At 48.5% G+C, this 21,823-nt stretch overlaps 7 protein-coding genes across 7 annotated transcripts; 6 read left to right on the forward strand and 1 right to left on the reverse strand.

Annotated features, from left to right (window-relative positions):
- Positions 1-1,041: 1,041 nt before the first annotated feature.
- EDB91DRAFT_1061160 (uncharacterized protein) lies at positions 1,042-1,536 on the forward strand (the record flags this gene model as incomplete). Its single annotated transcript, XM_041314411.1, has 1 exon — positions 1,042-1,536. The coding sequence occupies one exon, from the start codon at positions 1,042-1,044 to the stop codon at positions 1,534-1,536; it is 495 nt and encodes a 164-aa protein (XP_041171769.1).
- An 867-nt stretch (positions 1,537-2,403) lies between these two features.
- Positions 2,404-4,052, forward strand: EDB91DRAFT_1208287 (uncharacterized protein). The gene is made up of 4 exons (XM_041320733.1): positions 2,404-2,817; positions 2,869-3,110; positions 3,140-3,530; positions 3,581-4,052. The coding sequence occupies exons 1-4, from the start codon at positions 2,422-2,424 to the stop codon at positions 3,653-3,655; spliced, it is 1,104 nt and encodes a 367-aa protein (XP_041171770.1). The 5' UTR covers positions 2,404-2,421; the 3' UTR covers positions 3,656-4,052.
- A 4,716-nt stretch (positions 4,053-8,768) lies between these two features.
- Positions 8,769-9,922, reverse strand: EDB91DRAFT_1164139 (uncharacterized protein). Its single transcript, XM_041319920.1, has 6 exons — positions 9,702-9,922; positions 9,604-9,645; positions 9,474-9,554; positions 9,316-9,384; positions 9,027-9,260; positions 8,769-8,978 (listed from the first exon to the last, which is right to left on the reverse strand). The coding sequence occupies exons 1-6, from the start codon at positions 9,780-9,782 to the stop codon at positions 8,811-8,813; spliced, it is 675 nt and encodes a 224-aa protein (XP_041171771.1). The 5' UTR covers positions 9,783-9,922; the 3' UTR covers positions 8,769-8,810.
- Positions 9,923-10,587: 665 nt separating this feature from the next.
- On the forward strand, positions 10,588-11,768 carry EDB91DRAFT_1253923 (ABC transporter transmembrane region 2-domain-containing protein; the record flags this gene model as incomplete). Its single annotated transcript, XM_041323722.1, has 6 exons — positions 10,588-10,653; positions 10,704-10,816; positions 10,886-10,970; positions 11,206-11,422; positions 11,556-11,658; positions 11,714-11,768. 6 exons carry the CDS (start codon positions 10,588-10,590, stop codon positions 11,766-11,768), a joined length of 639 nt encoding a protein of 212 aa, XP_041171772.1.
- A 4,806-nt stretch (positions 11,769-16,574) lies between these two features.
- On the forward strand, positions 16,575-16,993 carry EDB91DRAFT_1164153 (uncharacterized protein). The gene is made up of 2 exons (XM_041319921.1): positions 16,575-16,837; positions 16,909-16,993. The coding sequence occupies exons 1-2, from the start codon at positions 16,672-16,674 to the stop codon at positions 16,917-16,919; spliced, it is 177 nt and encodes a 58-aa protein (XP_041171773.1). The 5' UTR covers positions 16,575-16,671; the 3' UTR covers positions 16,920-16,993.
- A 288-nt stretch (positions 16,994-17,281) lies between these two features.
- Positions 17,282-17,804, forward strand: EDB91DRAFT_1253927 (uncharacterized protein; the record flags this gene model as incomplete). The annotated part of the gene is made up of 2 exons (XM_041323723.1): positions 17,282-17,382; positions 17,423-17,804. 2 exons carry the CDS (start codon positions 17,282-17,284, stop codon positions 17,802-17,804), a joined length of 483 nt encoding a protein of 160 aa, XP_041171774.1.
- Positions 17,805-19,452: 1,648 nt separating this feature from the next.
- On the forward strand, positions 19,453-20,357 carry EDB91DRAFT_1316090 (uncharacterized protein; the record flags this gene model as incomplete). The annotated part of the gene is made up of 3 exons (XM_041325183.1): positions 19,453-19,500; positions 19,555-19,740; positions 19,791-20,357. The coding sequence occupies exons 1-3, from the start codon at positions 19,477-19,479 to the stop codon at positions 20,355-20,357; spliced, it is 777 nt and encodes a 258-aa protein (XP_041171775.1). The 5' UTR covers positions 19,453-19,476.
- Between the last annotated feature and the right edge of the window lie 1,466 nt (positions 20,358-21,823).

The raw sequence follows: 21,823 nt of genomic DNA on the forward strand, positions 1-21,823 counted from the left end.
CCATCCTAACATGTTAAGGGACACATTCTCCACTCACCCATCAAACCAAACACTGTTGCCGTTCAGGCTGGTCGTTTGCATTGAGAATCACCGAGAGAGCAAGAAAAATTACTTGTTATCATGCCTAGGGAGTGGTATTGCAGGTTATGGAAACGTCTTTATGCCATACGGTAATGTTTTGGTGATCAAGACACGCGTTGACAATCCCATGGATGTCATGGATATCAATCCTGGAGACATCAGACTAATCCCCGACATCGTGTTAAGGTGAGATTAATCATACTTTGAAATTTAAATATATGCTTAAGCATTCACCTCTTAGTGCCTTTTGTATGAGAGCACTACAGGGAGCGAAGGTAGCGGTGGAATCTGTGTAAAAGAAAACAAGATTAATATATATCATTTCAAAACCTTCCTTCACCTCTCATATATTCGTACAGTAATGTGTTCATGATATGCTGGTTGAACAAAATCTCGGTATGTAAATTTGGTTGATAAGCTGATGATGAAGATTGGAGCTCAATTCAATCTACATCATTTTTTCAATTGAATGAGGTAGGTCACACAATGGCCCCTAACAATTGAAGCGAGAGCTCATTACACACCATCTCAACCACCATGTCAGATGCAGCGCATCTCATTACCTTGGGTAGGGAGCTCAGCAAAAATGTAATGGACTCTTTGGACCTCACTGAACTACTACTGTTGGCCGACACAACCCCTGTGTTTCATGCAGGAGTTGAAAAATACATTCAAAGGTAGAGGCGAATTATATTTGCCTGTTTTATCAACAAAATTGAAGACTTCATTGGGTTATTGCAGTGCACAGGCACTGTGGTATCAGGTTCTTCCACTCTCAACATTATTCAAGCCAGACAAGGTGCAGTCAAAATCAATGATTTGGATGTCTACACTACTCTGCCGGTGTTCGAGTGCTTGGTCAACTTCTTTACGGAGGAAGAAGGATATCAAGTTGTTAGAGACTTGCATCGTCCACCAGCTGGGCCATACAACAACACTGGCATAGCCAAACTCATCTGAATGCACAAAGACGGACACAATGTTGACATCATTGTCACCAACATGGCATCTGCTGTCGCCCCTATCTTCCAATTCCACAGTACGGTCATTATGAACTTCATATCTGCAGAGGCTGTTGTCTGTGCCTACCCGGCATGGACACTCGATATGTCTGGATTGGTACATCCCAGAATATACAAACAAAATGGGACTAACCTGGCCACCATCATAAGCCTCGCCAAATACATCAGAAGAGGGTTTACCTTATACTCAGAAATCACGGAACTCTCGCAACATGATTCACACTGCGTCAAAACATATTATTGTCCGCACATGACACGAAGCACCAATGACAAAGGCAGACTGGCTTGGGTATTCAGGCGTGCTGAAACACTTGGTACCAGTTCACATAGCGCAAGCTACATTGACACTGGTGCCATCATATGGTGTCTGGGAGGGGACCAGTGCGTGAACAAGAACGTATCCGGGTCTCCTTCATTCATTTTCGCCACCTGATGAACGTGAGCAGTGTATTCACATTTGATTGAAACAAGTAACTGATTCATTAATAGTTAGAGTGGATAACAATGCATGTGATGTACAGAAAGAGGAGTGCTATGATTGATGGAGAGAACCACAAACAATTATGTATTTTCGAACGAAACAGAAAATAGTGAACGAGTTGAGAATAACATATAAATTGTGACTTGGAAATGTCGATAGACAAAAATGAACAGCAAAAACACTGCGAAAGTTAGGAAGAATTTGAAGTAAATCCTCAAGACTGGGTGATTCCATTATTTGCAGCGCTTGCAAGGGCAGTGTCACTGGGAGGGACGACACGCAAAACCCTAGCAAATGTTATTAGCAATGGATGCATGAAGCAAAAAAGAAAACTGCACTCGTCGATAGCCATTATGACTGCCACATAATCTGACCTTCTTAGATTATCGGCACGACAACCTTCGACAATCTTGAAAACAAGATAGGGGGAACACAGGGTACCGTTACCATGAAGGTTCTGATCAAAAAAAAAACAAGAAATTCTAATCGATCACAGTCTATATTGCTGCTCGATACGAACACTGTGCATTGACCGACGTCAGCGCGACTGCCGAGGTATCTCCCAATGAAAATGATGTCAAATTCTCCACTGACAGTATCCCTAATAGGGACTTGAATATAGCCTGAAAGATGGCCCCAAGAGCAAAAGCATGCAGTAATGTGTTTGTTGAGAGACATGATAAAATGAACAGGTGAACAGGAGTAAGATGTACGGCCAAATGATATTGTGCGCCAACGTTGAACGATGAAATTGATAGGGTGATGATCTATAAGGGGTTGAGTCAGAGATCCGATGAATAATATATGAGCTCAGCTGACAAAACATAACACCCCTCTATGTGGATCCCAAGCACACATAAGCATGCAAGAAATACAAAAAAAAGGGGCTCACCTTGTCGACTACAATCCACAAATGACACACTGACAAAGTACTTCAACCACATCACCATAATGGACGTTGACCCGCAACATTACGATAATCAGATCGAAGGTGGACTTTACGACAATATTGTTCGACAGCTGATCGCGCTCCCAAAAGGCATGTCATTAGGAGAAGCTACCTATAAAGATGACTTCGTGAGAGACAGCAATGTCCAGACGGGTAACTTTGCATACAAATGCAAAGACAACAGATCGGAATATGAAACTGTGCTCGTAGGCGAGATACTGCCCTGTCCGTGTGGCACCAAGCTGAGTGCTATAGGCAATCATTACATCGGAACAGCAGACACTGTGAGTGATGATGAACAATATACTGCATTGACACTTACCAAACTAATCAAGCCAAACGTGATAGATGACAAAACTCGAGTGAAAGGTGTTCTCACGTTGGGACAACCGACACAGGCTACTGAAATGATGTATGTCATGTTCAGCAACCAGATCGCTACTCTGGACGACATCATCCAAAGCAACATCGAAGAGCTAAAGAGAAAGAACAAAGACATCAACATAAAGGAATGGACTGCGCATGTGGGAACCGACCAATCAGGTTTGCCGGAGTACATCATAGTCAACACGGAGCAGTTATATTCCATCAGAATCACACCATGAGCAGGCATGTCCTGCTAACGATTTCCAAGGTACCAAGAGCAGCACAGCAAGCCATGCAAGGCAAGCGCGCGAGGGTGCAAAAGAAAGTACTCACCAAAAACGATGAAAGTGCAGAGGGCAAGACTGCCGGAGGAACATCATCTAATGATGTAGAGCCCAAAGGAAACCCCAGCGAAGCTGCAATCACAACAAACACATTCCATGAGCCTACCATCCTCCCGGATTATGGGGGAGACTTATTTCAGCATGTCAATGCCAAACTGCGTCAACTGGATATCAGGAATGTCGATAACGACCTGATTGCGCCTCAGGAATGGTACTCTAGTCTCAAACGTGGAACACTGGTCATGATCAGAGCCACTTTGCACACTTTTAATTGGAAGGAGTGCCGGGTAAGAATCAATATATCACTAGAAGAAGATAACATTAACTATTATTCAAGGTTTATCAGCTAAACGCGCATACAATTCGCGTAATGGATCCATCTAACTTGGAGGTAGAGCCAATCAGTTCATGACCCAATGGTTTTGATTGTGGCACGAACATGTCATCCTCTAAATCGCGTGCATCAGATGCCATGGCGGGGGTCCAGTTGAAAAAGAGAAAGAGGGAGGATTAAATAATGAAGGACGTCTCAAGCGTAAGATTGAATTGACTGGAATGGTGCGCTGTATGAAGAACTGTATGTATCAGTAGTTTCAGGACAAACATGAATGAAAGAAATACAGACGACGTAGTTCTATCCGTGGTCAACACTCAATTCACAACTTCGAATCGAGATTGTTTGCGCGAACGTTGAAAAAACAAATTACAGTTATTGTGAGTCGTGGGGGTCAAAGCATGAAGGGTTGGATAATGAAATGTATCATATTCCCTAGTCGAGGGATACGGATAATTCTAGGACTTCCCAAACAAGTCCGGCATTCGGCGAGGAAAGTATCGGGCTTTGCCACTTTAGATGGCGCTATACTTATTAAAGCTTAAAGGATAGACACGTCAAACAAGAAAGGGAAATATGTTCATACACATACACAGGACGCAGCGCCGCAGGCGGGAGATACATAAGGACAACGAAGCACCTGTAACGAAGAGTAACTAATTTGATCACCTACAATACACCGGGGCGTCTCGGTGACAGCTTTTAGTGGCTAAGATCGGCACCAAATGAACTCGATGATATGCCTCACGTATGTCGATCTAACATCTATGCGAACAAACTACTATAATAAAGTAGGGCTAGACATTGATTTAGTAGCTGCGAGGGACAGTAGAGCAGCTAGATACTCACGGATCGTAGCAATTAGACCAGTGACTCCCATGTGCCATGCGGGACAAATCAAGCTCTATACCTCCTCGCGGGATCACCAATGAGGTCCAAGGATTATAAAACGGCTCTCTGGAAGCGGGAGGTACCCAGAAAAGGAGCCAACAATTAGGGCCTACTATCCAGCCATCACGTCCCAGCACGAAAGGGGTTGACGTGGAATGATGATGAGAGGTGCCCTTGAGTATCTCAGCAGGGTTGTGAAGTGCATGGTTCAAGTTGGATGAGAAGCAAATGGAATGATTTCCCCAAGTATGGTTTGACCTGATAGAGCTCTGTTGTGTGCAAGGCGGGGTGCAAATTCTATCTAGAGGGAATGAGGAGGTCTGAGGAGCCACGACATGCCACACCCGAATAGTGCGATCCTCTGAACCAGACATGACGCGAGTGCCATCCGGCGAGAATGAGACTGAATTAACCCAAGAAGTGTGCCCCCGCAAGGGCTCGCCCAATGGCTGCCCTGTTGCTGCATCCCACAGCCGGACAGTGCAATCCGAAGAACCAGACACAATGCGAGTGCCATCCGCCGAGAACGAGACTGAACGAACCGAATCTGTGTGCCCCCGCAAGGGCTCGGCCAATGGCTGCCCTGTTGCTGCATCCCACAGCCGGACAGTGTGATCCTGCGAACCGGACACAATGCGAGTGCCATCCGGCGAGAACGAGACTGAATAAACCGAAAAAGTGTGCCCCCGCAAGGGCTCGGCCAATGGCTGCCCTGTCGCTGCATCCCACAGCCGGACAGTGTGATCCTGCGAACCAGACACAATGCGAGTGCCATCCAGCGAGAACGAGACTGAAAAAACCCAATCTGTGTGCCCCCGCAAGGGCTCGCCCAATGGCTGTCCTGTTGCTGCATTCCACAGCCGGACAGTGCGATCCGAAGAACCAGACACAATGCGAGTGCCATCCGGCGAGAACGAGACTGAATTAACCCAATCTGTGTGCCCCCGCAAGGGCTCGCCCAATGGCTGCCCTGTTGTTGCATCCCACAGCCGGACAGTGTGATCCTGCGAACCAGACACAATGCGAGTGCCATCCGGCGAGAACGAGACTGAAGAAACCGGAGAAGTGTGCCCCCGCAAGGGCTTGGCCAATGTCTGCCCTGTTTCTGCATCCCACAGCCGAACAGTGTGATCGTCCGAACCAGACACAATGCGAGTGCCATCCGGCGAGAACGAGACTGAAAAAACCCAATCTGTGTGCCCCCGCAAGGACTCGGCCAATGGCTGCCCTGTTGCTGCATCCCACAGCCGGACAGTGTGATCCTGCGAACCAGACACAATGCGAGTGCCATCCGCCGAGAACGAGACTGAAGAAACCGGAGAAGTGTGCCCCCGCAAGGGCTCGGCCAATGGCTGCCCTGTCGCTGCATCCCACAGCCAGACAGTGTGATCGTCCGAACCAGACACAATGCGAGTGCCATCCGGCGAGAACGAGACCGAATTAACAGAAGAAGTGTGCCCCCGCAAGGGCTCGCCCAATGGCTGCCCTGTTGCTGCATCCCACAGCCGGACAGTGCAATCCCAAGAACCAGACACAATGCGAGTGCCATCCGGCGAGAACGAGACTGAATTAACCGGAGACTTGTGCTTCCGCAATGGCTCGGCCAATGGCTGCCCTGTTGCTGCATCCCACAGCCGGACAGTGCAATCCCAAGAACCAGACACAATGCGAGTGCCATCCGCCGAGAACGAGACTGAATTAACATCATCTGTGTGCCCCCGCAAGGGCTCGGCCAATGGCTGCCCTGTTGCTGCATCCCACAGCCGGACAGTGTGATCCTGCGAACTAGACACAATGCGAGTGCCATCCGGCGAGAACGAGACTGAATAAACCGAAGAAGTGTGCCCCCGCAATGGCTCGGCCAATGGCTGCCCTGTTGCTGCATCCCACAGCCGGACAGTGCGATCCGAAGAACTAGACACAATGCGAGTGCCATCCGGCGAGAACGAGACTGAATTAACCGGAGAAGTGTGCCCCCGCAAGGGCTCGCCCAATGGCTGTCCCGTGGTTGCATCCCACAGCCGGACAGTGTGATCCTGCGAACCAGACACAATGCGAGCGCCATCCGGCGAGAACGAGACTGAATTAACCCAAGAAGTGTGACCACTGATCACGGTCTGCATAGCCGTCCAGTTCAAATCGTAACCACATGTTGCACGAAGATTATTTGGAAACCTTGCCGTAAATTTGGTGGCCATGGTGGAGTTGACCGGCGAGAATGGCAGCGCTGATACATACAGATGCGGTGTGCTGTCCAAAATCATGCCGCCAAACACTTGAATAAATCTCTGCACGTCCATTGCAGCGGACAACACATCTTCGTATCCAGAGTGGCCCTGTGGCTGTGCGTAAGCGCTTCATCTGACACTGCTCCAGAACTTTGTGCTCACCTTCAGCCACTGGGAAATCAGCGACTGTGCGTAAACTGCACAATTCAGTGTGTTCAGAAGGGCGAGTACTTCGATCCAGAAGAGCAATCGCTCGTGGTTCAAGAATGATTTTATTTCCTTTCCAAGCTCCGTGTCGAAATCCACGGCTTGTACGTGTGTAGTCCAAAATCGACAGGAATAGGACAGATGTGGGAGGATGCATGATTCGACTCGTTGGGGCAGCCCAGTGTCTTCGCGATTAAGGAGGTATGAAGACTTGAAATCGCATATATTGAAGCGAAGGCCATGTTCCATCGCTTGAAGTGACGCAAAGGCGAGGTCCCGATGTTGCATCTTCGACACCTCGACGAAAAATTCTTCGCTGGATGATCTGTCTGTCAGAAAATCTTGAAAAGATGCGTGAAGGGGTCGGATTGGAGTACATGAATTAGCGGTGCCGCTCAGGAGGGATCCCAGATGTTTGACCACGTTCTCCACTTTATAGCGCTCTCTTTGGTCTGGAAAGTGCATCCGCATGGCATTGAGGGCATCTAAGGGGAGGGGTTCGGCTGAGACAAGTATTTGTCCCATCACAGAACGAAATTGCGCTAGAGCTTGCTGGTACTCGACATCGCTATATTTATGCCTCGGTATGGTTTCTGTCAAAATAAACCGATATATATCATACAACTGGTCTGCCCACTTCCCAGGATCGCGGTTCATGACAGTGTTGAAGCGAGAGATTGGGTTTACTCCAGGAAGATCCTCCTTAATGTATTCGCAGACAATACGCACCCACTCAAAAAGTCCGTCGGCTCGAGTAGCGAGGCTTTTAAACTCTTTGTCCCCAAAAACCGACAGTTCGTTCAGCTGTTCAGATACGTAAATTCGGATGTCGTGCTCCGTGACCTGTGGTGGAATATCGTCCATGGATAACCGTAGAATATGCTGAGCACCGCCAAACGCTTTCTCGATATCGTGAAGCGGACGAGAGGTGACGAGAATCCGAACGTTGGGTGGGAGTTCAGTGATGTCGGGAAAACCCTGCTGCTTAAGTTTACCGGCAAGTATGCGCAGAAGGTTGAGCCGCGTCTCGGGCCCGCCGCTCTCGTCCAGCGCTTCAATCATGATCAAGACAGGTCCCACACTTGACCCGGAGAGCTTCCCCAGTGGTTCCATGAGAAGTTTGCGCCACTGCTGGACGATATCCGTTGTATTCTTGAGCGAATTAGCATTCTCGACTGCATTCGCCAGTGCTCGTCTCATCTCCGGATCACGATCCGCCAGGTCAGGAGCGATGGTGGAGAAAACCTTCTCATGGCGCTTCTCGGCTGCACTGTGCCGGTCGAAGCAGAAACATGAACCAAGCCCTCCCATCTCATTGAACCAATTAGCGATCGTGTGAGCGATGGCTGATTTGCCCTTGCCGGCAGGGCCAGACAGCCACAGCACACGCTGAGCAGTAGCTCCACTATCATTGATCCAGTCAGTGATCTGGGAGAGAACGTCCGTGCGCGTCCCTGGCAGGCATTGCTTCGTGGTATCTAGTCCCGCGCCCGCTGCGTAAGTCATACCGCTGAGATCCAGTGTTTCGCCTGAAGGCGTATGAATGGATGTAAAGTCGGAAGTACGTGCGAATGCTTACCCCTACATTGGACGAAGGTGCCTGCGTCCCGAAGAGCTTGGTCCCGAAATTGTTTCATAAGCCCATCCAAAGCGTCGCTGTACCGCGTAATCATGACATTCGTTTCCGAAACAACGTTTTTCTTGAGTCTCTCCCCTGTCATTACTTCAATTAGCCACCATGCGCGAAGTGTAGTAATTCAGGTCCTCACAATAGCTCTGGGTCTCCGAGTAGTCCCTGATGAAACGCGCGCACTCTTGAGTCTGCTGAGCGATCCGTCCGACGATAATGTGCATGGATGAGATCTGGTCAAGAGAGTCGTCTTGGGTCATGAAGCGGTAAACTTCATCTAATTTCTCGAGAAGACGATGTAGCGATTGGTTGCGATCCGCTTGAGCAAGAATAATCTGCGCATCATCAACGACTGCCGACCAGGAGATGAAACTAAGGGCGAAACCACACAAACCTTGGAAGCAGCAGACAGCACGCCCAGCGCCATCTTTGCGTATGGATGTACCTATGTAATTTGATTAGTTCGCTTCCCATCAATGAGAACGGCACATACCTTCGCGATCTTCTCGATGGCAGTGTCGAAAATCCTGAGGGGTTCGAGATATGTGGCCTGGAAATTGTCTGCGATATCGACATCCGCTTGGGCATTTTGGCCGGAGGATGCCATAGATGTCGCATGGTTCTCGAGTAGATTCAGGCGTTGTAAATCCTCATAGGCATCCTGGAATTCAGAAACGGCCGTTTGGTGACTAGTCCCTTCCTGCAGGGCAGAAGGGGTAGCCTGAACCTGTGCGATCACTCAAAGTTAAAGACAAAAAGGGCGAATCAGTAGACAAAAGTACCTGTGAAGCAGGTTCTCTGGACGGTGCCTGGTTCATGGAGCCACTAGAATTCTCAAACATAGTGGGATGCTGGTCGTCTTTGGCAACACGCAGATGTGATGTGTCCTGTGCACGGCTGAGGAAACTGAAGGACTACTGTAATGAGTTTGAGTGCGTACCTCTATACTCTGATGCGACGAAGCTCCATGAACGACGTTCTCGACAATAGGGTCATGGTTACGGGACCGCTTGAGGGGTTTCTGCACAATATATGAAATATATGAAAACTCAGCATTCACGTCTACGCACTGGACGTTCATCAGTGAAGTCTTTCGGAACTTTCCGTTTTCTCTGGACAAATAACGCATCAGAGGCAGGCATGAAATTGAACTCATCAAGTCGCATACCGAGCTCTCTGAAACCTCAGCAGTCGCTTCGCCGGATCTGGGGGCTTCTGGAGGAGGATGCGGCCTAAGGTGTTCGCTCATTATGAGTCGTCGAAGATTTGTATCAGTGTGAGCGAAGTGGGGTGCAAGACTTGAGGTTGTGCGAGAAGGGATTGGACCTAAGTATCAGACATTCGGCAAATTCCTAGAGACAAACATTGGCAATACCGATGCAATGCTGTGGTGACGCAAAACAATTGCTGGCGACAAGACTGAATAAGTTTTAGCCATTCAAGATCGCCTCGCCAGCAAATGAGTTGCGTCTGTTCACGATGATGCACAATGATGATCACCTCCAGTGAATCTGACTGTCCAAGGTTCTAGTATTTTTTTTGCGTATTTGGTGTTTGCAGAAGAAGTCTGTTTGCAATTGGCCGCATAAATAGTACAAGGACTCCCGCCTTCGGTCGGTCGTTCGAATTCATCTATTACCGGCTGAAGCACAGTGATGTCCAACACGTCATGCTGTGTGTTGTGCGTGCTGTGTTGCTATGCGTTCACAGCATTTCACGGCGTTGTTGGACCTTGGTATTCAAAATGGAAGCAGATATCAGATCGACAGAAAAAATTACTGGCGGTATAGTACCGACGGATTCATTGCCACACCAGAAATGGGCGATAGTTTAGAGTCGTGTCATACATGTTTCTCGTCTCCGCAGTGAATGATGTACGTCGCTTTTCGTTTCGTTTCGTTTCGTTTCGTTTTTTGAGGTTCGTTAATATTGGATAACGCGCACGCATTCCTTTCGCCTCCGAATGTCTACGTCGATGAATTCAACGACAGAATTTGTACACGGCGTTGTCGAGAGTCAGAACGAGAAGAGACACGCTGTGTCTGTTTGGAGAGATGAACGAAGAACATGGCTTCAGAGGCACCGTACTACTTTTCATCAATTACTATGTTACTGCAAAGGTCAGTCCTGACTATACCCCAACCTGCTATCAACGCTGACTTCCACCCAGATCCTCCATGCTGTAACACCTGCTTTTGGTCGTCTTGCAGCTGTCGAAGCCCGTCTAGAGGGAGAATATAGAGCTGGTGTTGGACGCGTCGGGAGAGAGAGCGAGGAGGTCGCGTGAGTCTTGTCTTTGCGTGCCTATCTTCACCTTGCTTGCTACAACAACTTGTACTGACGCCAACACAGGTTCTACGACGGCGGCGCACGCGAGCGGGATATCCTCACGAGAGCCTATTTGAGGTTGATCAAACATGTCAATTCAATATACAAGGTGGGTTTTTTTCTTTTGCATTTTGTTCTACATTGGCGCCTTATTTTGTTGATCCACCACCTGTAATCGATGCCCCTCCATGTCCTCAATTTAACTACATCAAAATCCTCTTCGACGGTCCATATCTCAACCTATCATATTCTCGATCCACCCAAACATCACTTCTCCACTTCCATCACCAATACCCTCATTCCCCTCTCATCCTCCTTCACACCCAAGCTAACCTCCTCTGTAGATCCGCATCGCATATGAATGGACAGAAGGTTTTGTGATCAAGTATCTCTGGTCCGCAGCTGGGTACGGGCTGATAGCTGTGCCGCTCCTCATAACGAGGAAGCGTCATCGTTCTTGTGTTGGGGACGGAGATGGAGAGGGTAAGGAAGATGGTAGGGGTGGTGATGGACGAAAGCAGAAGGGCGATTCGGATCGTGTGGTTGCTGCTAGGACGGAAAGTGCGTGTTTGATCTTTGTGTTTTCTGGGTTCGGATTCTTCGTTTGTTTGAGAGTTCTGTTGTATGATTCGGTCCTTGTCTCCTTTGAACTCGCTATGCAGAGAACCTTTAACTGAATGGTGATGAAACCCAGCATATATCTCCAACCGCCGCCTTCTCCTCTCACTCACAGATGCAGGCGGGAGACTTATGTATGCATATAAAGATTTGCAAGAGGTTGCTGGTTTGACTGGGCGGTGAGTAGTTTGTATATTCTCTGTATCGATGTATCTCATTCTGGCAACGAATTAGGTGCAATTTGGACAACGACTCCGGGTTCAAAATTCCTGGTTCAAACCGCACGTGATGACCGCACGTGATGACCTGACTGCGTTAATAATCATCTAATAAAACAAAAGATACTCTATCACCACAATGTCTGATAAATCAAGCAGCGGATCTTCGCACTCCTTATGTTCTCGAGGTACTATAGATGTAACATCGGCTGCTGCATCTGGTGGAACGATCAGGAAGGCTCCTGCGGTGTGGTCAAAGGCGGAGGAAACTAGCCTTCTCGAGTTCCTTCTGGAGGCCCTTCCTTCATCAGGCGATGGAGGCTTCAAGTTGGCCACCTTCAATCAAGCATCTGTGCACCTAAAGACAAAACACCCACATCAAAGGGGTGCGGAAAAGAGTGGTGGAGTTTGCAAGAATAAATGGACAGCGGTATGTTTCCAGTGAACTTTCAGCTGCCAGCAAATCAATGACATATATTTTTATAGTTAAAGAAAGCATACCAAAGTGTTGTTGAAATCAAGTGTACGTCGGGTTTTACTTGGAGTGATGAGCACGGAGCGGGTATCACAGACAGAAAGGATGATGTCTGGGCATGCTTTACAAAGGTAAGTCATCGCAATAGACTGCATGCATGCCCCTCTACTGACATTGGTTTCAGTCACATCCTCACGCAAAGCCCTTCATGACGAAGGGCTTCGACCACTTCGAGATCATGCAGCAGTTGATGCCAAGCAAGTCAAAAGGCTCGCACGTCTTCCGACCTACCACCGCCACCAATGCCAACACACTATCCTCCATCCCCCCAGCCACAGATAATGCACTTCCAGGGCCACCACCATCCTCAGTGGACCTGCCACCATCCTCAGTGTACCCACCACCATCCTCAGTGTACCCGCCACCATCCTCAGCGGACCTTGAGCCACCTATTCCTCCATCTACCTTTCTCACTCCTTCCACTGAAGGGTCTACCTCTGCTGGTGGCTCGGCATGGACAAGCATAAGCCGCGGAAAGCGAAAACACAGTGCGCTTTCTCCTGCGTCAGTTGCAGGCTCCCAGAAGCGAAGTCAGCCACCATCTGCCACGCTATTGGCACAGCAGGAGGGTACTGAAACGATGAAGAGCCTCGTCAAAGTAGTGCATGAGATGCAGAAGAATCTTGTGTTAGCCCCAGCGCTGCTGCCAGTGCAGCTACAGCCTTCCACACATGTTGGGAGCGCCATTTCCCTCCTCAATAAATATACAAACCTCACGAGCAAAGAGCGCTTGGGCATTGCCAACTTTCTAGCTGAACACGAGAACCAGGCGATCATTTTCTACTTGTTGGATGAGGTGACGAGGCTTGAGTGGTTGGAAGAGAAGCGAGTGCTTTGCGGTGGTGCACCACGGCAATCAGTTGACTCGCAAGAATATATGATTGTGTCATAGTAAGATCATTTCATGGTACAGAATTCATGTATTACCTACAACTATGGCAATGTGAGTCCCCTTCGTGCACGTTCTGTGTGATAATCAGTCCACATTGCTGGTGCAATTCTGTCCCTACGAGCATCTGCTCGTCTGCACTCAGCAGCATCTGCCGGTCCCTCTGAATGTGCGCCAGGCCCAGATCCAACACCATCATCCTCTGCAAGATCATGCTCGTACTCGAGGGCAAGATCAAATATATCACCATTGGTTCTTCGCATGAAGTTGTGAATGGCGCAAAGCGCCGCTGGGATCCGGGACTGGATATCCATGGAGTATTCAGGCGCGCATATTAAAATGCGCCATTGCCGCTTCATAATGCCGAATATCCGTTCAATTATGTTGCACAGTGCAGCGTGTTGCAAGTTGAACAACTCTTTTGGGTCTTTAGGCCTAGAAAAAAATTAATAGACAGACAGACTAAGAAAAAATGAACTCACGCGAGATTACAGTGGCTCAAAAAACTGTCCGCATGTTTGTGCTATTTTCACTATCTACATTATTGTATATGAATGGACAGGTAGACCAAGGTTATGCTAGTGGGGTACTCTGTAGTACTCCCTTGGGGCATGAATGTGAGCCCTTGACCGTGGGAATCCATGGTAATGTGGTGGCGCTATAGGCCTTAAAAAATGATGACTCATGTGGACAGTTTTTTGACCCAAGTATTTTACACAGATAATTAGCTGTTCTAGTATTTTGTGTGACCTCCCTTGCCCTTAATTCCTGCCTCTATCCTTCTAGGCATACTTTCAATCAATTTCTGACAATCCTCTGCTGTAATCTTTCCCCACTCCACTGTAACTCTCTCCTATAACTCCCACACTCCTTTAGGAGGGTGTTCATAGGCTAAAAGCTTCTTCTTGAGTACTCCCCAGAGGTGTTCAATGACATTGACATCAGGGGATTGTGCTGGCCAGTCAAGGAGGTGAATATTTTGCTCTTCAAACCATTCTCTGGCTCTTCTGCATGTATACTTGGGATCATTATCCTGTTGTAAAATAATGTCTTCTTCATCAATTCCTGATTCTGCCATGGTAGGCAGCAAGTGGTGGTTGAGGATGTCCACATACTGCTCAGCATCCATCCTCCCCTCAACTTCTGCAAGCATTCCCACACTATTCCACCCCATAATTCCCCATACCATTAGAGAACCTCCTCCAAACTTGAGAGTTCCATTAATCTCTCTGTCTGTAAGAGGGCCCCCCTTCTTTTTCCACACATATACCTTCCCATCTGACCCAATTCTATTGATTTTAGTCTCATCAGACCATATGACCCGCTTCGAGTCCTCTATAGTCCAGTTTTGATGGGCTAGGGCAAAGGCTAGTCTTCTCTTCCTATGAGTGATGGAAAGAAGAGGCTTTTTCTTCTTTATTACAGCCCTAAGATTGGCTTCCTTAAGGACATTCCTCACTGTTTGTGAAGAAACTGGAGTAGGGATGATGGAATTGATATGATGAGTGACTTGGACAGCATTATCAGCCTTTCCTGTGGTGATATGTTGGATAATGACCCTCCTATCAGTAGAGGTGAGTTTGGATGGACAACCTCCACTGGAGTTTTCCTTGTCTGGGTGACATTCTTTGATGAGCTTAGCTACAGTAGACTTGCATACACTAGTTCTAGAGGCTATTTGATGAGTGGAGAGGCCAGTAGTAGACAGAGAAAGGATATTAACCCTTTGAGCAGAGGAGATGGTTTTCATGGTGATTATGACTATGATATATGGGACACACTTCATTATATACTTAGCAATAGGTTTAATAATGTCATAATGACACCACTTCATAATTTATTTAATAGTGGCATGACTTTATGGTGTCATAACTAATGATTTATATAATTTTAATCTAGGGTCAAAAAACTGTCCGCATGAGTCATCATTTTGTAAGGCCTATAGCACCACGACATTACCATGGATTCCCACGGGCAAGGGCTCAAATTTACGCCCCAAGGGAGTACTACAGAGTACCCCACTAGCATAACCTTGGTCTACCTGTCCATTCATATACAATAATGTAAATAGTGAAAATAGCACAAACATGTGGACAGTTTTTTGAGCCACTGTAGCTTGGCGCCATTCCTTCAGGTGGTAGCGCACACCTCGATAAGGCACAAGAAGCGCGTCGCACGTACCAAAGCCGGCGTCAGCTAGAAGATACTTGTGTTCAGGCATGCGCAAATCATGAGAGCACGCGTCGTTCCAAAGGGAAGCATCGGCAACTGAGCCGTCCCACCCTGTGAGCAAGTAAATGAAAAAAAAGTCGAGGTCACAGATAAACAGGCAGTTCTGCGACAAGAAGCCTTTCCGGTTGCGCAGGACAACATGGTCTTCAAGCGGCGCAAAAATGCGGATATGGGTGCCGTCAACAGCACCGATACAGTGATCGAAGAATCGGAATCGTGGGTCAGTGTGAATTGCCGCGGAAAGTGGGGTGTTGTGATCCGGGAAGCGGACGTTCAAGGTGTAGAAGGGAGCCGATGAAAAGAACATGAGCATGTGTTTAAAATATCTGCAAAAATCAGCACACTATTGGTTATATCAAAATGTAGGCATACTTACCTTGTAACTGTGTCAGGAGAGCACTGGAATCTTTCTCCGACGTGGCGAGATGAGAGTCCAGTAACACAGGTGTACAAAAAGATACCGAGTTGCTCTGACACGGTTACCCCATTCTGGGACTGGATGAAGCCGTGTTGGTTAAGAACCGCTAACAACTCATCAAAAATTTGAAGGTCGACGCCAAAGTTGTGTCTGATCCTGTCTGGGTGACCACTGATCAGTTCATATACCCATGCTTGGCCGGTAAGGATGGATGTGTGGTAAGGAATTCTTTCAGCGCGGGATAAGAATAAAAGATGGTATAGATGTGTGACTTGAGCGACCACAATTGTAATGATAAAAACCATGATTTTGTGTTGTCGATTGTGTTGCGTTTGCGCTTCAAGATCCATGGGTGCAGCGATGGATATGACACGCATACATATGCTACATTATTACATACTATCGATTATCTATCGCGCCATCTGAATCTATCACGTGCCGTCATCATGTGCGGTTTGAACCAGGAATTTTGAACCCAGAGTCGTTGTCCAAATTGCACCTTACTGGCCCTTTGGTCTAATCTACAACTCGACCTCATCGCCGAATTGACTTGCCTACTCGACGAACTCACCCGCCCTACCGTCTAAATTACAACTTCCCACAGACTCTACACGCTCGTCTCGACTCTCCATAACCTCCCCCCACTCCCTCCCGCACTCCCAGGAGACGGAGATACATTCGCCCTCAAAGATGTGGACGTATGCGTTCCTGAATATCCCATTGCGTCTACACCGCCTCATGTTGACTCTTCCTCCCAACTCCACCACCAAAGCCCTCCCTGACTCAGACTTCAAACCCACCCAAGACCTCGCACCCACAAACCCAAACCCAGACTCAACCCTCTCAGGCCCAAACACCACTACCCTCGTCTGCGCACTCACCCTAACCCTCAAACCAGGCATGCACCTTATGATAACAGGTTCTAATGGCGTTGGTAAGACGGCTGTTGCATGGGTTTTGGCGAGGCTTTGGGCGCCTGGGTCTGGGTCGGGGCTTAGGTCTGACTCAGACTCGGACTTGGGATCGGGGCTCATGCGTCCTACAGATGACGTAGACGGTCGTCCAGGTGTGTTTGTCATCCCGCAGCGTTCGTATCACCCTGCGGGGTCTCTTCTGGAGCAGGTTATTTATCCGCAGGGTATTTCTGAGTTCACCTCACAATCCGGTCCGAGCTTACTGCGGCGCTGGAAGAACTAGAGGGTCTGCTCTGTGCGGCTCATCTTGAATATTTGGTAGAGAGAGAGGGTGGGTTGGATACGGTGAAGGAGTGGAGGGATGTGTTGAGTGGGGGAGAAGCAGAGGGTGAGCTTTGTTGTTTCGTTGTTCTCGTGCTTAGTTCTCGTTCTCGTTCCTCGTTTGCAGCCTTTCTTTTCTTTTCTTGTGTTGGAAGGTGGGACGGCACTGATCTCCTTTGAATAGCTGGCGATGGCTCGTCTTTTTTATCATCGTCCCAAATTTGCGATTCTAGACGGTGACTTCTCCTCCCTGCCTTCCATTCCCCTCGCCTGACATGGCCTTGGAATGCACATCAGCCGTAAGCTCCGACGTTGAAGGACAGATGTACAAACATGCAAAGGCGTTGGGGATTACGCTTATTACTGTTTCTCTTCGGTGGGTGTTTCCTGTCCTTAGTGTGATGGTATGCTGACAGCTGCAATTCCAATGATGACCGCGAATCCGATCCTGATGTCGATGCCAGCAGTCCATCACTGACAAGGTATCACACGCACATATTGACGCTTACGGGGGATGGAACAGGGAGTTGGACGTTTAGCCGGATTGCTAAGGGGAGTGGGTTGGGTGTGGGGCGGGGAGAGAGCGACGGTGAATCAACTGCAGCCAGTGAAAGCGACCCAACACCAACGCCGACGCCAATGCAAAATGCACCAATGGCACTGCACACAGAAGACCAAGGAGCCAAACACCTCACGCGCGTCCTCGAAGAGATACATGTGCTAGAGGTATGGATTGAAGAGTCGTATGGGTGGGAGAAGAGGGTTAGGGAGCTTGGGGAGGTGTTGAAAGCCAAGTGATTTGGTTGGGGCGTTTTTTCTTGGGGTTGGGGCACTGGTTTATCCTTGGGGTTGGGGTTGAAGCTGGTTCATATTCTTGGGGGTTGGGGCGCTTTGGGAGAGGTGGGATGCGAGATATTGTATCTGGACTCTGGAGTATGAGTGGGACGGTAGTCTTCTAAGGTAGTGTTAGCTGCTAGGGTGGTGTGTGTTGACTACACGTCAAGAGAATTTAAGAGGTGCATGTACAGCACCGAGCAATTAGTTATTGCAACTTGCATGATATCAGATGTGCCCCACATCAATTTGTGATCATGCTTGGCAGCTATGTAGGCTTCCTAGCAGCGACGCGCTCGAATGTGCTTGCCTTGCTTGCAAGCTTTGAAACTGACATCTCTCTATAGAGCTATGTCCCGTTGGTAATTACCGTTAGTGGCCCAAACCTAACGATGTCCAGATGGCAAGTGAGGCAAGAACTTGGAATGATGAGAGCCTACGCCACAACGAAGCTCCATAAAAACTAAGTAGCTGCTAAACGTTAAGCTGTACCTATGGTGCTACATGGCTGCTTACCCGGGGTGTCCCCCACTACACCAGATGGTAGCAAAATCCTGGCTATGGGTGGTGTTGAGTTCAGCCAACTCAACAGCGGCCATGACCTGGATTTTACTACAAGTAAAAAAGAAAATGCATCTAATACGATGCTAGCGTGGTAATGGTTTCCCAGACCATGGCAGTCAACGCCACCAGCAGATCAACATCAGCCGATGTCAGCACAGTGGTGGCACTGACCACCGTGGCTTGGGGAACCAACTGTTCGTCATCAAATCCTGTGGGACAACAGTGATGAAGAGGATAGGCTTCCGAGTCGATTCAACCTGGATCCAGGATAAACAAAGAAGCCTAATTGATTGCATATCGTCTGGCGGCGGTGTTCGGGAGATTGGAAGATGAAGAAGCCAGGGGCAGAAAAAGGTGCCAGGCCTTCTGAGTGTGTCAAGATCAGTTTCGAGGCGTGGGGAGAAAGAAGGACAGCGAAGATAAATGAGACCAGACCAAAATACACTGGTTTGAGAATGGGAGGTGGGTGAGTGATTGAAGATTACGCCCAGTACTGGGATTTCCACACCGGGAGTAATCTTAGGCTATAGCCTACACATAAGTAATGGGGGGAGGGGGGCACATTTTCAAAACATGCAGATTAAAAAATATGCACTTACGCGTTCAAAGGGCTCAGACAAGTTGAACGGTAGATGAGAGTATTAGATCGAGTGGTGGACAAATCTGAGTCTGAAGTGGAGACGCTTTTAGGCGCCAGGCCTGGTTACATTTATGTTTAGGTGGGGGAACAAGGCAGAGAATTCTGAGGATCTTTTTTGAAGAATGTGATCTCTGCTGTTGCACACAGACCTAGCTACTTTCCAGGTTCATTTACACGTGACTTACAAAGCCCTAAATCAACCTGCGGCTTGCAAGCTCGCTGCTTCGAGAACGTCTGGGAAATCAGAATATTTCGATCCTGGAACATCCGGCCCATCTGAACATCCAGCCCATCCAACCCGTCCGACCAACCAAACAAAATGCAAACAGAGCGTAAACAATGCACACACAAATGTAGTACATAATATTGAACCCTGGTGCCTCGAACCTTCTTCCCTCTTACCCCGCAACATCCATCTGCCTTATGTAAGGTATGTCGTTCACGTTACTACCACAGGTAAGACATTTTATTGAGTCATTCATCACAGCGGCTGAACGATTAATTCTGCAGCCTACTATTTTGTACCTTTTAATTATTACCTCACAATGTCCAGGTCTCACCATGTCAGACATACCACCAAACACGCCTTTTATTAAGCCAGACTACACGCTGTTTTGCTCAGTTGGTCACGGTGAACTCCAGTGGAAAACCGTTACATCCCATGTGAAAGGAAACCAAGGCCACTGGATGGTATCAGTAGGTGTAGTTATTGATGACCATTGACCGCCAGTGCTTACACTCCCCAGTGTCCGTTCATTGGACCTGATGGCATCAAGTGCTCACACTTCCAGTGGGGTTCTCACAGTCCGTCATCATCCCCAAACCCATCGATACCGCCAGTAATGCTGCCACCTCCGTTACCTGTACTACCAGTGCCTGGGACTTGCGCTGAGTCTCAGTGTGTGTCAACACATGTACATCCTCTATGTACCAGCGCAATGTGCCGAAAACACTGTTGGGCCATTGGGGGATGTGATGCCAAGGGTCATGCTGTTAGCGGACCTGTGCAAGCTACACTTGCACCTCCACGGCCTCCTTCGCCTGTAATTTATCCGGTCTTAATTCAAGCTGAGCTATCTCTTGGTGCCAGCAGCAACGACTCTACAACAGATGGGGAGATGAGTTCTTCGAGTTCTCCAGGACTATCACATGACCATCCGATTGAGGTCGAAGTTGCTGCCACACTAGCTTGGCCACGAGGGTATTACGCCGTTGACATCAACACAGGCTTTGTCGCCATGGACAATGCAAGGCAATCTGGCCAAAGTGTGAAAGAGGCCTTTGCTAGTGTGTTTGGGGCTGGGGTCCGTTAGAGCCCGTTCAGCAACCGAAATTTGAACGAAATTTGCCAATGTGTGACAGTATGGTGGAGCGGCACCATAGAAGCTGATGACGGAGATTGAAAATACTCTCCCTCCGACCATGACCACTATCAGTCGATATCAAGTCGATCCTCAGCAGCGAAAGCGCATCTATGCGACTATCGCTGCTTTCATCATCTGCACTCAGTTTAAACTTCTAGAGATGGTGCAACCAGAAGACAAAGCACCAAAAGAGAAGGTCCTATTGGACTGAAGAGGAGACCGATCGCTTCCTGGAGTATCTCATTACACAGAAATCCAAGATCGCAGGATCAAGCACCTTCAAAGATGCGACACTCCTTGCAGCTTCAAAAGATATTGCTTCACTATGGAAGCAGGGCCCTGTGAAGACAATGGAGCACTGCAAGAACAAATGGGCATCAGTATGTCACATCCATCTGAGTCTCACACCTGCTCAGCCACCATCACTAACATATTATAGTTGAAACAGATATACAGCGCCATCGATAAATATTGCCGGTCTCGATCAGGATGTCACTGGGACAACGAGAACGGTGCCAATATTCAGGGGGAAGCTGCAGAAAGCATGTGGGACGAGTATATCAACGCCAGTAACAGCAATGAAGGTATGTAATTGAACTACACTTTGGTCTCCGGTCTGGTGCTCACCTTCTGCTTAAGACCATGAAGTCATTCAAAAATAGCAGATGGAGACATTATGCTGCCATGCAAGACCTTCTACCAGGCGGTAGTGGCGCACAAGGGACGGCCGCCTATAACCCGGCTTCATTAGCCGCACAGGTACCAGTGGCTGCCGAGATGAGCATGGCTGCCCCCCCAGGCATGTATGGTGATGTCGGCAACATGGCTGGCAATAGCACGGGGGGTGTCAATGACTTTAGATGGGATGAGAACGCGTCTGCCCTTCCACCTGTAGCTGGAAGTTCATTCATCATCCCCCCTGCCCCCACTTCTTCCTCTAGCACAGGAAAACGTTCTCATTCCGACATGATTCTCTCGCATTCGGCACCCCCTTCCACCATCGAAACTTCGGTGGCATCATCTTCAAAAAAGCCGCGGTGGTCAGCGGCACCCAGCAGCATCTCACGTGGCGCTTCTAGTTCGCATGCAGGCACAAGCAAGAAGGCTGCCAAGGAGGCTGCCAGCACCACTGCGTTCATGAACCTCCAGGGCTCCATAAACCGTCTCACAGACAGTCTCACAACAACGCTGACCACCACTACTGATGAGACTCGGGTGTCGGACGAAAGAACGAGGGCCCTCGTCATGATGCAAAATGAACCGGGTTTATCAGAAGATGACGCACTTGTCCTCATGAACCTATTCATGAGGAGCCCGACAATATGTAGTTCTTACTTGGTCATCCAGCCTGAGAGGCGTCTGGGGTTCTTGCAATCTATGATCCGGCAGGCAAACAGGCAGGATTTGGGGCTGTT

Source organism: Suillus paluster (genome assembly GCF_016628075.1).
Source record: "Suillus paluster strain FC165 chromosome Unknown EDB91scaffold_95, whole genome shotgun sequence".
Lineage (NCBI taxonomy): Eukaryota > Fungi > Basidiomycota > Agaricomycetes > Boletales > Suillaceae > Suillus > Suillus paluster.

Coding starts and splice junctions, on each gene's coding strand:
- EDB91DRAFT_1208287 (XM_041320733.1), top strand. CDS start 2,422: ATGTGGATCCCAAGCACACATAAGCATGCAAGAAATACAAAAAAAAGG. Junction 2,818..2,868: donor ACATCGGAACAGCAGACACT/GTGAGTGATGAT, acceptor AAACTAATCAAG/CCAAACGTGATAGATGACAA. Junction 3,111..3,139: donor ATCATAGTCAACACGGAGCA/GTTATATTCCAT, acceptor TCACACCATGAG/CAGGCATGTCCTGCTAACGA.
- EDB91DRAFT_1164153 (XM_041319921.1), top strand. CDS start 16,672: ATGCACCTTATGATAACAGGTTCTAATGGCGTTGGTAAGACGGCTGTT.
- EDB91DRAFT_1164139 (XM_041319920.1), bottom strand. CDS start 9,782: ATGAGCGAACACCTTAGGCCGCATCCTCCTCCAGAAGCCCCCAGATCC. Junction 9,646..9,701: donor CTGAGGTTTCAGAGAGCTCG/GTATGCGACTTG, acceptor TTATTTGTCCAG/AGAAAACGGAAAGTTCCGAA. Junction 8,979..9,026: donor CCATCGAGAAGATCGCGAAG/GTATGTGCCGTT, acceptor CAAATTACATAG/GTACATCCATACGCAAAGAT.